This window comes from Alternaria metachromatica, assembly GCF_023757995.1.
Source record: "Alternaria metachromatica strain BMP 0045 chromosome Unknown scaffold_56, whole genome shotgun sequence".
NCBI lineage: Eukaryota > Fungi > Ascomycota > Dothideomycetes > Pleosporales > Pleosporaceae > Alternaria > Alternaria metachromatica.
The window spans coordinates 1-17,015 of NW_026055547.1; the positions used below are offsets into that span (position 1 = coordinate 1).

At 55.3% G+C, this 17,015-nt stretch overlaps 8 protein-coding genes across 8 annotated transcripts; 5 read left to right on the forward strand and 3 right to left on the reverse strand.

The window, feature by feature from the left end:
• Nucleotides 1-362: 362 nt before the first annotated feature.
• On the reverse strand, nt 363-2,660 carry J4E83_010917 (uncharacterized protein; the record flags this gene model as incomplete). Its single annotated transcript, XM_049337795.1, has 1 exon — nt 363-2,660. One exon carries the CDS (start codon nt 2,658-2,660, stop codon nt 363-365), a length of 2,298 nt encoding a protein of 765 aa, XP_049183065.1.
• An 846-nt stretch (nt 2,661-3,506) lies between these two features.
• J4E83_010918 (uncharacterized protein) lies at nt 3,507-7,037 on the forward strand (the record flags this gene model as incomplete). The annotated part of the gene is made up of 2 exons (XM_049337796.1): nt 3,507-3,631; nt 3,686-7,037. The coding sequence occupies 2 exons, from the start codon at nt 3,507-3,509 to the stop codon at nt 7,035-7,037; spliced, it is 3,477 nt and encodes a 1,158-aa protein (XP_049183066.1).
• A 252-nt stretch (nt 7,038-7,289) lies between these two features.
• J4E83_010919 (uncharacterized protein) lies at nt 7,290-8,144 on the forward strand (the record flags this gene model as incomplete). The annotated part of the gene is made up of 1 exon (XM_049337797.1): nt 7,290-8,144. One exon carries the CDS (start codon nt 7,290-7,292, stop codon nt 8,142-8,144), a length of 855 nt encoding a protein of 284 aa, XP_049183067.1.
• Nucleotides 8,145-8,407: 263 nt separating this feature from the next.
• On the reverse strand, nt 8,408-9,009 carry J4E83_010920 (uncharacterized protein; the record flags this gene model as incomplete). The annotated part of the gene is made up of 2 exons (XM_049337798.1): nt 8,408-8,608; nt 8,710-9,009. The coding sequence occupies 2 exons, from the start codon at nt 9,007-9,009 to the stop codon at nt 8,408-8,410; spliced, it is 501 nt and encodes a 166-aa protein (XP_049183068.1).
• Nucleotides 9,010-9,493: 484 nt separating this feature from the next.
• On the forward strand, nt 9,494-10,282 carry J4E83_010921 (uncharacterized protein; the record flags this gene model as incomplete). The annotated part of the gene is made up of 1 exon (XM_049337799.1): nt 9,494-10,282. One exon carries the CDS (start codon nt 9,494-9,496, stop codon nt 10,280-10,282), a length of 789 nt encoding a protein of 262 aa, XP_049183069.1.
• Nucleotides 10,283-10,316: 34 nt separating this feature from the next.
• Nucleotides 10,317-11,150, reverse strand: J4E83_010922 (uncharacterized protein; the record flags this gene model as incomplete). The annotated part of the gene is made up of 1 exon (XM_049337800.1): nt 10,317-11,150. One exon carries the CDS (start codon nt 11,148-11,150, stop codon nt 10,317-10,319), a length of 834 nt encoding a protein of 277 aa, XP_049183070.1.
• A 1,620-nt stretch (nt 11,151-12,770) lies between these two features.
• On the forward strand, nt 12,771-13,663 carry J4E83_010923 (uncharacterized protein; the record flags this gene model as incomplete). The annotated part of the gene is made up of 3 exons (XM_049337801.1): nt 12,771-13,047; nt 13,106-13,235; nt 13,333-13,663. 3 exons carry the CDS (start codon nt 12,771-12,773, stop codon nt 13,661-13,663), a joined length of 738 nt encoding a protein of 245 aa, XP_049183071.1.
• Nucleotides 13,664-15,206: 1,543 nt separating this feature from the next.
• Nucleotides 15,207-16,766, forward strand: J4E83_010924 (uncharacterized protein; the record flags this gene model as incomplete). Its single annotated transcript, XM_049337802.1, has 3 exons — nt 15,207-15,557; nt 15,606-15,960; nt 16,012-16,766. The coding sequence occupies 3 exons, from the start codon at nt 15,207-15,209 to the stop codon at nt 16,764-16,766; spliced, it is 1,461 nt and encodes a 486-aa protein (XP_049183072.1).
• Between the last annotated feature and the right edge of the window lie 249 nt (nt 16,767-17,015).

Consider the following 17,015-nt stretch of genomic DNA (forward strand, 5'->3'; position numbering starts at 1 on the left):
GGATCTCGGAACACCTCCACCTCCTCCCCTCCGCCTCCCCCACCCACCCACGTGGTAAAAAAGGTGTATCATAATGATTGGCGCAAGCGCGTGAGGAAGTGACGATGGAAAAGTCAGTGGTAAGGCAGTGACGAGGCAATCCACCAACAACAGAACTTGGAAGACACGATTTGTACAGATGCTAGAAGAGGCATGTTGAAGCCCAATCTCAGTCTGATATAATGAATTACAAGTAAATAACAGGAAATACTCTACAAAACACCAGTGTTCTGTCCTTACCACTGCCGATACCCCAACGCCGCCCCATGCCATGCTATGCGAAAAGATTACTCAAACCAATAAGACAACACCAACACGTTTGACTACCTCCGCGGCGTAGGACTACGCTCCTTGATGTCCAACGCCCTCATGCGCTCTACATTCGTGTCGACGCCCGTATCGACCACATCCTCGATTGAGGGGATGACATCTTGAACCATCGTTCTCTCACCCTCCTCGTCGTCATACTCCTCCTCTTCATCATCACCGTACCTCCTCTCAACATACCCCTCGCCCTCTAAATAATCCCCCCCTTCTACACTCTCCACGATACTATCCTCCAACCCCGCCTCATCCGCATCCACATCCAAGCTCTCCCTAGACATGTAGCTCGCCTCAAGATCCTCGCCAATCTCCGATCCCTCGTCTTCACTCCTTATACTAGCCGCCTCCGTCCTCTCATCATCATCGTCGTCGTCTTCGTCTTCACTGTCTGTGAAGTCTTGTATGTCTAATGGTTGATCGCGCCAATAATTAAAATCCGTATACGCCTCGCCCCCCGCCGGAACCAGCAGCCCCACCGGCGGAAAAAAGTGATCAACAATCTCGCGCATGCTTGCGTAACCCGTTTTATAGCTGTTGAGCGACAAAACATCAAGACTGACTTCGGCGTTTGAGTTGATGGTGAAGATGCGGGTGGAAGGGATGTTGACACTGCGATAAGACAGCGCGTCAGTGAAGCGGTTACCGAAACCAGCGTAAAAAGGGGTTTGGTGCGCGGGCTTATCGAAGAGCTGCATGATATCTCTCAGACAAGCCATTTTGAAGACTTCGGGCTTGCGGAGGTAGATTTCGCGGCGGAGGGCCGCGATGGTGCGGTCTGGGCTCATTATGACGGGGCCTTTGGGGAGGCGGTAATTGTCTTGGACGACGCCGTTGAGGTACGCGCGGGTGGTGTCGGCTTGGCCGACGGAGCGGCTGGTTAGGTAGAAGATGTTGTAGCCGTTGTTGACAATGTCGGTGTAAAGTTTGGCTACTCCTTGGTGTGTCCAGTCGCGGCCGATCATGTTGAGCACGTGGCCGAGGGCGTCGGACTTGGTGATTGTGCCGTCGATGTCGGAGATGACGATGGGCACGTCGTGCTTCCAGTAGAACATGTAGGCTTCGCATTTTGAGCGGTTCACGGTGAAGCTCATGGTGTTGGCACCGGGTTTTAGGTTGAGCGCTCGGAGTTGCTCGCTCGTGAGGCGCAGCGTCTTTGCGTATGTCTTGTGCTCGGATTTCCTGGCTTCGGGCGAGTGTGGCGCGGAGGAACCCAGCGCACTGTCTGAGTCTCTGCGTAGGGGGAACTGAGCAGTGTCGTCGCTACGTCCACTGTCGCTCTGGTAGCCGGGGTCTGACAGCGCATCGGTCGATTGGAGAGCCGATTCGTTCAGAACATTCATCGTCGTCTTTGCCATAGCCGCTGCCTTGGCCTCCTCACTGCTGTAGATCCAGAGATTGCCGTTCTCGTCAGCGCCTATGAGCGCGCCAATGTCGTAGTCTCCTGCGAGCTCATCCGACAGGATGCGCCTGGCTATGACCTCAGCGCGCAACGCATCCTCTTCGCTGCTCTTGTACCCAGTCATGTCTAGTTCGAGGTCGCCAGTCTCGGTGACCTTGTTCGGGATGTTCGAGGTAAAGAGCTTCTTGGACAGCTTGATAGCGCGGGCAAGGGCTTCAGCGGAGGACACAGGCGGCGGACTCGCTGAGCGCGTCGACCTGTTCCAAGCCGTCGCATCCTCCTTGCTGATCTGTAGCGGCCCTCTCTCGGGGCCCTTGTCTTGTGATTCCTCGCCGTCGAATGTCTTGGCAAAGCCGTCCTTTACAGAAGGCACAGTCTCATCCGTGCTTGCCCTCTGCATGTGGAAGCCCGACCAGTCCCCCGACTTGGGCCGTCCAAAGTCGGCCCCAGCATAGTCCGAGGCAGGCACCGACATGGACATGCGCCCTCGTCTCCTTGTAGCGCTACCGTCGAGGTCGAAAGGCTCGGGCTCGTCGAAGGCGCGCTCCGAGGGCAGCTCTACGGGCTTCTGCTCGGGACTGGCGGCGGGCGATGCGATGGGCGACGTCTGCATCTCGGCGGGGATGGAGCGCGTCGTCTCGAAGACGAAGAAGGCCTCGCCGCCCTCGCCCAGCTTCATCGAGTAGTCCTGCAGCTCGCCATTGACGCGGAACTCGACCTTCTTGTCGGACGGGCGCAGTATCTGGTACTTGCCGAAGCGGACGTGGAAGGGCGAGCATGCCAGGCTGCCGTCCTCGTGCTCTACGACGATGGTGTCAATGGCGCCGCTGAGGGTGGCGGGGTTGATCGAGTTCCAGCCCTTGGACACGCTGCCCGTGATGGATCGCACGTAGTTCATGGTTGCTGTCTATGGCTCAGGGCTCAGCGCCTCTTGCGCGGCCGAGGTGGTGCGAGTGCTTTGTATGTTTGTAGCGAGCGTCGGGGATGTACGTCAGAAGTGTTTTACAGAGGGCGGGCGGATGGAAATGTGTCAGAGCGTGTTTGCATTCTTTCTTCACATGTCAGAGGGCTGCTTTCACCGAGGGAGGAGCGACCGGCCGAGCGTTGAGGGTCAAAGAAGGGATGTCAGGAGTGGAAGTACTTTTGCGCTGACGTGCCTAGGCAGTCGTGAGCTATGCGGTCACCGAGCTCGCGGGCGCATCACGGGCCCGAGACGTCAGGCCGAGATCAAGTGACACCAGTGATGCGCTGAGCCGGAGTGCGCGGCAGTTATTTCCAGAATGGCACATGTTGCGAGGGATTGTGCATGCAGAATCGAGATGCCATCTTCACATGCTGGAACGGAGCACGCGCATTGGAGAAGCGTTCGTGCTGATTATATGTTGGGCCAGCCACTGGCTCAACCACCGCGTGCGATAGTTACCTAGGTAGCATGTGGCTATTTCATGACTTTGCTACCGGAGATCTCATAGTCAATGTGTAGTCAATGGAAGGTATCGCGATATTCTCAACACACGCTTAACTCGACTTTTCGACAGCCACCCTGCCCCGCTAGCTGCTACTAGTAACTCTGAAAGATGAATGCGGAGGAGGTGCAGGTGTGGAGCAGCCAAGACGTCGAAATGGCCTGTAGCTTCGGCCATTTGCGGCGGTTGTGGCTGCACATGACGCCGCCAGGCACCGCGCAAACTTCACCCACCGCGATTACAGAGTAAACAGGTGGGAGCGCCTGACAGCTGTCGCCATGTTCTCGGAACCCTCACAGTCGCTGTACTGGCCGCCCGATGTCGCCCGCTACGACATGGAGGCCCTGCTGTTCTCGTCGTCGGGCTGGCTGCGCACGGCGTGCATCGTCTCGGCCCTCTTCTGGTAGGAATTGTATACAAGAAGAAATACACGCGCACTTACTCACCGCGCATGCAGGGTCGCCTTCCGCGCCTACCAGGTCCTCACGCAGCCCGTCGAGAAGCTGGTGCAGGTGCTCGGCCTCGAAGTCCCCGTCGCGCCCCTCGTCTCGCTCGCGGGCATCAAGGCCGATGGCGTGCTGCTGCACTGGAAGCCGCCCGACCAGCGCGCCTCGGTGCTCAAATACGTGATCCGCATCAACGGCATCGACATTGGCGACATCTCCCCGCAGGAGTCGTCCATCACCATCGAGAACCTGCAGCCCGACCGCCACTACACCATCCGCATCGTCACCCTCAACTCGTCCAGCTTCCAAGCCCCCAGCGTGCCCATCCGCCTGCGCACCCTCCCCGCCGACTCCGATGACTTTTACGGTCCCTCCCCACCCAAAGACGCGCCCCTCGCCAGCGACGACAATGATTACACCCCCACGCCCGTCATCCGTCCCAACAAGACCCTCGCCGATGTCGTCACCTCCGTCGCTGCCCCGCCGATGACCCGCGAACACAGCAACAGCACCTCCCGCATGCGCCGCCCCGACATCGGACGGAAGATCTCGCCAGCATCGCAGATGCAGGACCAAGGGAGGGCAGCGCAAGAGGCAGAAGGCCCAGACTCGATCCGGCAGTTGACAGAGAAGCTGGACGGCCTCAGACGCGAGTTGGACGACATGGAGCGCCAGATCCAGGACGAGGACCAGGAGTTTGTCACGCAAAAGGCCATCTTGGTGGACAAGCGTGACGAGAAGAAAGCGGCATTGAAAGAAAAGGAAGATGCCAGTCGCGACCTGCGCAAGGAGGTGGCTAGTCTGGAACGTCAGAACGCCGCGGCCCAGACCAGGCGCGCTCAGCAGGAACGGGTGCTGCGTCAAAAGGAAGCCGAGCGCAAGAAGCTGAAGGACGACGTTGCCAAGTGGACCAGAGAGGCGGGCGAACTCCGCGACACTGCTGAGAAGATCAAGAAGGAGCAGACCGAGTACCAGGCAGCCTCCGAGAAGCGCGTCCAGGGCCTCAAAGACAAGTACGCCGACGAGACGCAGGCGAACAAGGTCTTGGAAGACGCCATCCGCGAGAAGGGTATCCACATCAAGGCTCTGGAAGAGGAGAGGCAGAAGCTGGAGGAAGGTCAAGAAGGCGCCGAAGCTACAGACGGCCCCGACAATGCAGAGAAGGAAGAGGACAATCGCTGGAAGATGACGCTGGGTCTTTTGCAGCAGCAGTATGCTCAGGCTTGGGCGCTATACGCCGAGGCCGAGAGAGCCCATCAGGATGCCACGGGCAGATTGACCTACATGCAGCAGCGCCGCCTGAGCCAGCCGCAACTCTTCTCAGGACCGCCAGTCCCAGAAATGGGTCCCGTCAGGAGGAACAGCCAGCGTGCGCGACCGCTAAGCATGCGCGAAGGGCTCCTGGCTCAAGCAACTGGTGGCTTCGTGCATACTTCATCAGCCCCGTTCAACAGCATCCCGACGACTTCATCACCCTCATTCGCTACCGCCACGCCATACTTCAACCCCGTCAACGGCATGGCATTGCCTCCTCCTCGGAATTACAGCACATCCTTCTCGCAGGCCGACTTCGAGAGCTTGACCGGCGGAGCGCCAATGAGTCCAACAGCCGGTGCATTGCTTCCAGCGGGATTATTCGGGGATGATCTAGGCTTGACGGAAGACGAAGACGACGACCCAGGTCCACCCCAAGCACCGTCGCTGGATCCTTCACCCAACATGAGGAACGTCCTACCTGGTCTTGGAGCCCCTGGAACCATGAACCACACGCAAAACTCGAGCTCACCAGCTTCTCCACAGAGCGGCTCGCCCAGTGCTCTAGCAAGTCCTCGGGACAGTGCTGGTGAACTCAACTTTTATCCCAGTAATGACAACAACATGGACAACGACAGGCGCTCCATTCACTCAACATCCAGCTCCTTCCAGATCAATCCCCAAGCCAGTCGTTTTGGTGGGCTCTTTGGACTGAACCGAGCACGGGGTAAGACCTTCTCCGATGAGGGTCCAGCGCTGGGCTCCTTGAAACCGTCACAAAGTCAGTCACTACCCCGCCAGGACCATGGCATTGACGGTCTGGGTAACACTCGCCGCCGCGGTAGCCATTCCGAAGGCGCATGGTACGACACATTCATCCGCACCAAGACTCAGCCGATTGAGTCGCTTAGTAGTCCAAAGCATGTGGCTACACGCAAACGACCGTTCAATATGTTCAGCAGCGCAAAGGGAGGTGAAGACCCATGGCTGCGTAATATTCTAGGCATGCAGAGGCCGGAATCTCCGCGTCAGGGCTCTACAAACTCGGGAGAAGGTATGGCTCTGCCACGTCCATCGACCGAGAGCCAGACGCGCTTCGGCTGGAATGTGGATGCCTTCGGTGCTCGGGCTAGTCCTCTTGGAGTCGACTGGAGCGTCAACAACACCAACACCACTTCATGGTCACGGCTAGGGTCTCGTCGACCCTCGATGCAACACACGTCGAGCGCAAACCTCATCAACGACGACATCCACGACGATGTTCTGGACTTTCCTTCAAACACACGCTCGCCCACTCAAGCGCCGATTGGCACTCGACCGCAGTCATCTGCTTCCCACATGCCAGCCCAGCCGTCGACCTCATCACTCCCACCCATCCCACCCACCCCACCAAAGCAGCTCAACCCCGCAGCAGCAAGCTTCACCATGTTCCAACTCGGCAAGAAGAACGAAGAAGAAAAAGCCAAGCGCGCCGCCGAGAAAGAAGCCCGCCGAGCCGAAAAGGCAGAGAAGAAGGAAGAAAAGGAAAAGAAGGTCAAGGCCGACAAGGCGGAAAAGGCCGCCCGCAAAGACAAGCACGCCACGCCTTCTGAAGCCGGCGACACCAGAGACACAACTTCTCCTCATGATTCCCGCATGTCGCGAGACACTCCTTCTATTATCTCTACAGCCGACGCCTCAGAAGCTTCCCCCCGCGAATCTCTCGAACGGAGTATATCCCACACGGCCTCCGACGCCGCGGGTTCCATCGGCAAGGAATCCTTCATGCAGAAACTCACTCGCAAGGGTAGCACCAACCAGTTCCTCACTTTCGGCAAAAAGAACGCGCTGTTTTCCAAGTCTGCCAAATCCGACGTACCAAGTACACCCGACGAACATGAGGAAGAGGGTTCAACGAGCGGGTTCTTCGGCCTTGGGAAGAGTACAGAGAGTGTGGGGAATAGCCCTCAAATCGGCACGCCGAAGAGTGGGACGGGCGTTTGGGGGAGTATTACTAAGAAGATTGGGAGGAAGGAGAAGGAGAAGGATAAGACGCCGAGTTTGCATGAGAGTGTTGCTAGTGAGGCGACGGGGGATGAGGAGGATGTGGTTGGACTTGGGGTTGTGTAGTATTGCATTGTGCATGTTGTAGTAATTAGCAAAACGTATTGTTTTCTCGTCACTTTAACTCATACTCGTGGTTCGCATGTGTGTCCATTCTATCTAATCCACCTTCACTTGTAGTTCGCTAGTGAGATTTCCCCAGATTCCACTTGAGCCGCATGCAGCTGCCAAGCCTTCGCGTCGTCTGTCGCAACTTCACCAACGCGCCTCGACCTCACTCACCTACCAACATCACGCGCACCCACCACACCACCCATCATGGCGTCACCCGCCGCAGAGCCCATGCAAAATGGCATCTCAACGCCCCCCGCAACCGCCAACGCACCCACACTCAGCCCACCCACGCAGTCGCAACCACAACCCTCACAGCCAACCGCGCAACCATCGCAACAGTCCAACGGTGTCTCTACAACCGCACCAATGAACCCCGCCTTCCCACCAACCTCCCTCTCCGACCCGGGAACCAGCAAACGCCCCCGCGACGCGCGCCTCATCCACCTCATCCTCGCCAACATGGGCGTGCACGCCTACACGGAGCGCGTCCCCCTCCAACTCCTCGACTTCGCCTACCGCTACACCTCGTCCATCCTCTCCGACGCAATCAGCTACGAACCACCCTTACCCACCACGTCCTCTAGCAAGAAACGGGGCGCTAATGCCGATGGCAGCGGTGAAGACGCCGTGAGTCTGAATGCGCTGCGTACGGCTGTTGGAGCAAGGGCCGCGGGCGCGTTTAACACGTCCTTGGGCAAGGAGTTTATGAGTGAGGTTGCTCAAGAGAGGAATCGTATTGCGTTGCCAAGGGTGGAGCGCGAGTTTGGGATTAGGTTGCCGCCGGAGCGGTATTGCTTTACGGGTGTGGGGTGGGGGGTTAAGGGGGCGTGGGAGGAGAGTGTTGAGGATGAGGGGGGGGATGAGGATATGGAGGTTGATGGGGAGGGGGTTGGGTTTGCTGGGGGGCCGGTGGGCACGGTGAATGGGACGACGGTAGGGAATGTGGCAGGTGAGACGGAGGCGAAGGACACGGATATGGGGGGTATGGAGGAGGATGAGGAGGTTGATGATGATGAGTTTGAGGAGGCTATGGGGATTAATCAGGAGAGTAATGGTTGAGCGGAGAGCTTGAATTGAGCGGGCAGGAGCAGCACAAATGTGTGACTGGGACGGCGTTTGGGTGGAATTGAGCATTTGTAACGGGCGTTATGGACTGGACTGCGAGGTTATACCAGAGTTGGACAAAAAACTTTGAGCTTTTACTTCTGCGCAAAAGGCTGCGCTGAGTCTGAAATTGCGGAAGAGAGTATTTACACGTTATAATACAATATACATCCATCCGCTCCATTCCCTACCCTCCGTACACAACACCCCCACTCCCCTCATCTCGACCCATAAACCCCACCCCTAGTAACCCCCCTATCATCAACCCTATTCTCCTCTTTCCTCCTCAACCCCGCTTCCGTTATCGTTTCCGCTGTTTCCGCTTTCTTCCCCAGCGTACGCCCCGACTCGTCTAGATTCCACCATTCTTTGTGTTTTTCCCGCGCATCTTCCAGCTTTCTTTGGTGCTCTATCCGCGCCTGTGGGATTGTTAGCATTTTAGCGTTCCAGCCACGCATTTCCATCCCAAGACTTGAGGGTCAAGAGTGGACAGTAGATGAATCAAGAGTTGTTCACGTACCGCCCTCCTCTCCTCCGCCAACGCAAACCACTCCAACCTCGCCTTATCCAACTCATCCTGATTCTGATACTGCAACATGCAACTATTCATCGCCAGCCGCGGTTGGCGGCACGCGTATATCATTGTGAAGGTGCGTCCGAGGGCACACTGAGCGAAAGTTTCAATCTCCTTCGCGCATTTCGCGCGCACATTCTTGTAATATAAATCCTTGACTTGTTGTTCTTGGGGCGCGGATAAAGGCGTGGGGTTCGTGGGTGTGCGGTTCGTGCCGATTATCATGCGGTCTTCTGTGTTGGCCATCGTGGGCTATTATTGGGAACTATTCGGCCCAATGGCCTGGGAGGTATGTGGTGGGGTGAGGTAGTGTGTATGCGGTTATGTGCGTGTACGAGATGGGTGTGGAGGCGTGTAGCGAGTGACGGGGCGGATCTGGCAGAGGTGCGCTGTGTGGTGGGCGTCTTTGCGGACTCCCGGCGGTGCTGAGTTTCGAGATTGTGTTGGATTGGCAAGATTGATGTTATTCGGAGTGGGGAATGTCTATGCAGTCAGTTCGGTGGTGAGGATACGGAGCGGGCATGTCGGAGGTTCTGGGCGCGGTTTGGCCGATCTGGGTGAGCCGAGGCATGTGAGCTTGAAGAACGGCGTTTGTGGTTTGGACTTCACATGCGCTTTTGGTTGCGGCTTTACTTTACATCACGTAGACACGAGCACAGCTAGATATTACGAGTTGCAGCATTGCATTTGTCTAGCTACCGATCCATCTACATCCCCACCCTCCCCCACAATGAAGATCGCAGACCGCACCTTCCTCATCAGCGGCGGCGTCTCAGGCCTCGGTCTCGCAACAGCCCGCGCCCTCCACTCCTCCGGCGCATACGTCTCGCTGCTGGACCTCAACGCCTCCAACGGCTCCAAAATCGTGTCCGAACTCGGTTCCCGCGCAAAGTTCTTCGAAACCGATGTCACAGACACAGACGCCATCGCATCCGCAGTCCGCGGCACAGTCGCCTGGGTGAAAGAAACAGGAAAAGACATTGGAGGCGTGGTAGCAGGAGCAGGAGTAGGAATGCCAGGCTTAATCATCGACAAGAAGAACGAGCCGCTTAGCATCGAGAGTATTGATTTTGTGCTCAACATAAATCTGAGGGGGACGTTGGATTTGGTGAGGCAGGTGGTGCCGCATATGACTACGACCACGCCTTCGAGTCCTGATGGGTCGCGCGGTGTGATTATCATGATTGCGTCTTCGGCGGCGTTTGATGGGCAGATGGGCCAGGTTGCGTATGCTGCGTCGAAAGGCGCGGTTGCGAGTCTTACACTGCCGCTTGCGCGCGATCTGTCAAAGTATGGTATCCGTGCTGTGACGATTGCGCCGAGTATGTTCGATAGCGCGATGACGCGCATGATGAGCGACAAGGTGAAGAAGAGTCTGGAGAATAGTATGGAGTTCCCCAAGAGGGCGGGGCTGCCGGAGGAGTTTGCGAGGTTGGTGGTGGAGTGTGTGGGGAATGAGATGTTGAATGGGACGGTTTTGAGGCTGGATGGCGCGATGAGGATGCCGGCGAGGCTGTAGTTGTATTTATTTGGGTATTTGATTTAATATGGGCTCAGCGCTTGCGCTCCCTGATCTTGAACTTGACGCCGTTCTTGTTCACTCCGCCGACGGTGTTGTTCATCTTCGCGCGCTGGAGTTCGAGTTCCTCTTCAGCGGCCATAAGTTCGCTCTCCCGCTTCTTGAGTGCGCGTAGTCTTGTTACGTGGCGCTCTTGTGCTCGCTCTCTTTCCTTGCGGAACTTTCGAGCTTCTCTCCGTGCTTGTTCTTGTGCCTCTATCTTCTTCTTCGATAATGTGTTCGGCCGCTGGATGGGTGCCTCGTCGTCGTCGTCCGATAGCTCGTCTTGTAAGTCTCCGAAAGTGGGTGATTCTTTGCGCGCAGGAATGTCCTCGCCGCGCCCGAACCAAGTGTCTGGTTCAAACTCCTCTTGTTCTTCCTCGTTGTCCACAAAGACTCTGTGCTTGCCCTGCTTGGTCCTCGCCGCATCCCTCACAGCACGCACCTCGCCTTGCTCCTCCATTATCAGCCTCTGCTCTACCTCCTCCCTCTCTTTTCGCGTCTGCTGTAACATAGTGCGAATGTATCCCGCGTCCTGTGTCTTCAACAGCTTGACCACCTCCATGCTCAGCGCCTTGTTGCCTCGGTCCGCCACCCTCTTCCCCGACTTGTCCACCTTGGACGACATCATCTTGAAGGAGAATTCATCGGGATTGCGATCCTGAGCCTTCTGCTTCAAGATCTTGAGTTTGGCCTGCTTCTGCTTGTGGTCGTGCGCGCGCAGCTTGTAGTCCTTGCGTTTCTCCAGGAGACCCCATTTTGCGCGCTCTTCGGGTTGCGCGCGCTCCTTGTGGTTGCGCCGTTGAACGGCATTTCGCATGGACGACATTTTGGGCGGTGGGTAGTGTGGCGCGTTGGTTGTGTAGAGGTGTTGAGTTGCTCGAGACTTTTCGGTGGGCCTCGTTTGCCAAGACTTCGGCCCACTTTACTCATCTGCTAGTCCGGATGGACATCTGCATGCTGTTTCTCTCAAACATCGACACCTTTGGTGATTATTGATCAAATTCACTTTTCGTCGTGGCACTAATCTATCTAGAACGACAAGACACTTATTACACGTCATTTACCAGTGCAGAAAGTATCGCGGCCCTCACATTGTCCAGGCGTCATGATCTCCACGTGTTTGCCGCATTCGATCTTGAAACACATTCTAGGAAATGTTCCGCACTTGCATTGCCTGTCCAGGCTTATGCAATATGGATCTGTCCTTCCAATGGCGCCGGTTGGTGGAAGTACGGAGCGGAAAGTCTACAATATGGATTGTGCCCATGGAACAGCACACCTGGGCATCGTCGGCGATGATGCCCATCCTCAAATGCCGTCGGATCGGGTACTTACTGCCAGCCGCCCCATCTCAGACGTTCTAGTGCTCGTGGATGGGTGCTTCCGCTGATAGGAGCCGTTCACCGATGGACGACTGCCAATCATCGGTTAGCAACTTGATCGTGGTTCCTCGCGGGAGTCGCGGAAACGGACCATCACCATAAAGATATGCAAGATCGGAAGTATGGATCCAGAGGTACCCATATGTAAGCCTAGGCCTTGTACTCTTCGACAAAACCTTGAGTCCAGCGAACGAAGATATGTGAGCGGTGAGAATGCGTTGACTGTTTTACGACGTAAAGGCACGACCAACCAACAACACATCTTCGCCGTGGCGATCTGTTCTCAAAACGAAACGGAACATTTCGTAAGAAATCTGATCGCATACCACCCACCCAAAGACCGACTCCAGAGGTGGTATTCCACAAGAACCATAGCCCATCTCCCAACTGAAACGCCAAGTCATCACCAACCCTCCGCCCAGGAATCCTTCCAAACACCGCGGAAAATTCTCTACCGACATATGGCGCTGCACTAATGTACCCCAGGTCTTCCCCAATATACAGCAACGCCAAAACACCGTCACCTGTGTCATAGATACTGTTCTCCATCACACAACTGCACATTCTCGACTCATGGCGTACGGAAAAACATGTCAACGAGAAATCCCGCGAATCACGAAAAGGTCCAGGGCGTATTGCTGTTATGCAGTGTAGATCGAAATAGTGAGGTTTGTGGTGGTGGGCATGACCATTCTAACCACCGGTAAGGGTAACAGCAACCTCAGCCCCTAGCCAAGCATGACTTACCACGGCGGAAGACAATTCTCCACCATTCTCCACAAATACTACAGTGTCTTGGCTTGCTGGACGAGATCCACAATCCAGGGTCTCATCCACCCCGTAGCAATTTCACGACGTCCGTAGAGGGCTACATCGGTGTCTAGATCTGGTTGGCGATGCAGGTATCGAGGAGAGGTGGGTATCGAGGATGTGTATAAAGGCAATGGGGATTCCGAGTGGTAGACCAGCAGCTCACTCATCTCTTCTCCGAGTATCCAGCCCATCTGCAAACTTAGCAGGTCCTCCACTTCATCCTCCAACTTACGCACAAACTTCTTACCATCATGTTGTCCCAAGTCGCACTCCTCTCCCTCGTCGCCAGCATGGCAGCTGCGCAGACTCTCAACATCCCCACTCGCTCCGGCAGCATCGTGTCGCTCCCCCAGCCCAGCACCATCACCGGCAGCGTCAACTTCGGTAACAAGGAGTTCGACCGCGGTCGGCCTTGCAACTCAGACGAGGACACTGGCAGTGACAGCGCCGTCTTCATCCTGCAGAACGGCGCGTCCATCTCCAACGTCATTATTGGCGCAAATGCGCTCGAGGGCGTGCACTGCTTGGGTATGTTCGACATTCATTTCGCGACCCTGCAAGAAAGGTACTGATGTGATGTATGAAGGCTCCTGCACCCTGACAAACGTCTGGTTCCGCGACGTCTGCGAAGACGCCATCTCCATCCTCGGCAGCGGCAACGCCCTCATCCAAGGCGGAGGCGCCGCTCAAGCCAGCGATAAAGTTATTCAGCACAAGTACGTCTCCCCTTCCCCCATCCATCCCTCCCCATCTCAACCACAAACCCCCAAACCCAAACCCAAACCCAAACACATACTAACACCTCCCCTTCAGCGGCGCCGGCACCGTAACCATCAAAAACTACACCATCGTCAACGCCGGCAAGCTCTACCGCTCCTGCGGCGACTGCACCGACAACTCCAAAAAGTCGCCCCGCAAGGTCATCGTCGAGAACGTCAGGGCTTTCGGGCTTACGTCTGATCTCATTGGTATTAACAGCAACTTCGGTGACACAGCCTCCATTAGCGGATCTTGCGGAACGACAAAGAAGGTGTGCCAGGAGTACAAGGGTGTTAACAAGGGCAATGGGAGTAGTAGCAAGGTTAGCTCGACGAGTGCTTGCACTGGTGCTCAGGGTAAGCTTTCAGCGCTTCCGAGCTGTTAGGTGAGCGGTGTGGTGGAGGCTGGTGGTAGCTACAACCGTGACCTCGAGCGACTGATGCGTCTCACGTCCGACTGAGGGAACAAGGTGCTGGGGGATGTGAACTCAGGATCATGTATATATTCACATTCACTTTGAGATTGTACATAGCTTTGTATGCTGCGATGAGGATGTGGTCAATGATATTGGTATCTGTATGCGGTTGTGGCCACCTGAGTGAGTTGATGTGTGTCAGTGGTGTTGCGAGTGGGGGGTTAGTAATCACAGGCGTTTGCGCATGTTTCTGTTTCCGATATTCGGAGGTTGCATAGATCGGTTCTTGTTCCTCTGAATGTCATGTCAGCCGAAGAAATAGATGCAGTCTTGTACGAGGCTATCGCGTTGTGTAGAACCCAGCAAAGTAGTATCGCGTAGCTGCTAATACAATCTTTTCCGCTGAGTAACGTAGTACATTACGAATCTGAATTCCTTTTCTCTAATCTTGTTATATCGTCAAATGACGATCAAACTGGCAACGCGACAGTTCCCCTAGGCATTGAGCTGCTGCAATCACATCGAATGTACTTAGTATAGTGCGCGGAGGGCATTGCTGGTTGTTCGAATACGGGGCTATGGTGACATCGAGTAACTGCGTAGTGTTTTTATAAGATCTTTTCGTGCTTAGAGAGCTGAGGCAGTGTGAAGACGCCGTTGCCATTACGTGCTGGTCCTGGAATGCAGGCACGACACAGTCGAGTAACAAGATGTATGGCCGCAATGGAGGTACACTTCCAAGATCTCTGTTCCACTGTCATCAGCCGGTACTAAGAACTTTGTGACGACGATTGTGCCATGTCTCCATATCAAAGATTTTTCCTTTCGCCGTATAGTGGCTTTGAAGGTTTTTAGAAAACAGGACTCTACAGCGGTTAGCAGAGGCAATGTAGACAACAACGTTAAAAATATGTCTGAGTATTGGGACAAGTATGACCATCCCGAGGTCGCATGTAGATGTTGACAGCTGATGAGCAGATTACTCAGGCACGTCAGGTAGCTGAGGGCGGCATGGCAGGTGGCTTCCCGTGATGATGACGTCAGCAGCTTCCGGAAGCGAGCTCCATCTTCAAGCTACCCCGAAGCTGCCATCCTTATTCTCGAAATGCCTCAACACCAGCCCTTGGCCCATGTCTCCGAAGCCTGACGACCTGTGTACATGCGGATTCAAAGCTCGATCAAGTAGCGTTCCCGTAAAGTATGGCTACTGCGGCGTCCCCTCATCGTTGGCAGCCAGGTCAAAGTCTTGGTTTTTCCGACATCCGAGTTCACCAAGCCAAATCGCGGTAGCGGGCCATCCCAAAACCTGGAGAAATACGACGATCACTTCCGCGATGAGGTGCGGAGCCCCGCAAGATGATATCCAGGGCTTAGGTTCCTGAAAGCTCGGGTGAAAAGAATCCGGAGCCGCTTGGCTGGTAAACATCCATGCTTCTGCAACCGGCTATATGAGGTCTACAGCCATGTACCAAAAATTGTTCGTCACCCCAGTCCGCCATCGCATCATTACACAATGGGTTTCAACACGCTTTCGTGCCAGCTGTTGCTAGCTGCGGCAACTGCCTCCGCCAAATGGATTGTTCCTGGAGCGCGTTGGAGAGCTACTGATGACACTCTTGTGAATGCGCACGCTGGTGGTATTACTGTGGATCAAGAGACGGGCAAGTACTTCTGGTTCGGCGAGTACAAGATCGAGGGACAGGAAGAGGGTGGTGGTGTCAGCGTGTACAGCTCCGACGACCTTGCAACATGGGAGCCTCACGGTCTGGCCCTAGAGCCTATCGAGGGCCATCCTTACATCTCCCCCGAGGACATCATTCAACGGCCGAAGGTTGTATATAGCGAGGGTACCGGTCAATACCATGTAAGCACTCGTCTTCAGCAACCACGATAGCTTTGCTAACATTAATAGATGTGGTGGCACGCCGACAACTCCACCTACGGAGAGCTTCTGCAAGGTCTTGCGGTCTCGGACAACATCACCGGCCCCTACAGCTTCGTCGATGCTACAGCGCCACTTGGAAACTGGTCACAAGACTTTGGTCTATTCGTAGACCAGAAAGACGGTCGAGCGTACTCGCTATACTCCAACGGCGACCGTAGGGAAGGACGCGACGTATACCTCACTTCCTTCAATGAGAACATCACTGCTCTAGATGAAGTCGTTCATCGTTTCGACAAGTACGACCTCGAAGCACCGACCATCGTGCAGACCGACAAGAGCTACTTCGCGTTGATGTCGCATAAGACGGGTTACCGCCCAAACAGTAAGCATCTTCACTGATCGGATGTGTACATCATAAGCTGACCACTTCCAGACGTGGTTGCTTTCCGCGCCGACTCCCTTGCTGGTCCTTGGTCTCAACCATTCATCATCGCACCGCTCAACACACGTACCTTCAACTCGCAATCTGGATTGAACCTTCGAATCAACGGTACCAAGAAGACTACCTACCTGTACATGGGCGATCAATGGGACTCTATCAGTCTGTGGGAAAGCAGATACATCTGGCTACCGCTTGAGATTGACGAAGAGAAGAAGTCAGTTGAACTGAAATGGTACGATGTCTACGACCTCGACGTGAAAACCGGAGAAGTCACAGCTATCAACGGCACTACCTACTACGGCAAAGACGCCACCACCACCGGCGACGCCTACCACCAAGAAGCCACCTTCGGCAGCGACGGCGTCATCGTCACCGGCATCTACGGCAACGACAGCAAAGTCACCTTCTCCAACATCGAAGGCACCGGAAAGCCCCAGTGGGTCTCATTCTATTACCAGAACACCGACGACATGGGCTTCGGCGACCAGCCTGGAGGTTCACCCGATCGTATCAATGGGACTTGGCAGCTTCGCCGCATCTCGAGCGTTATTGTGAATAACAAGACGGAAGAGGTTGAGTCGCTGTACCAGAGAGATACGCACAAGGGTATTATCTTGAGCACACCGCTGATGCTGAATCTGGAGGAGGGTAGTCATAACACTATTACTATTGGTGGGCTGGATAATGGTCAAGATGTTAAGGGTGCGGATATCGATCGTATTGTTGTGTACCCTCCGGAGGGGTAGTTTACTGGCACTAAATCAATACACTAGAAGGTTGTCTGGTACACAGGCATCGAAAGGATCGTTTCGTTCATTGCGTGACGCGAGCGGCGCCAAGGAATAGTGAATGATGGCCGCACACGGCAGTACCTGGAGCCTAGCGCCCAATCGATACTCGTGCCTACATAAGCCTACAAACTTAGAACAGAGTCCTAGGGCGCTCACATCTACGCCTCGATCTACTCTGCTCGACCTCTCGATCGACCATCCTAC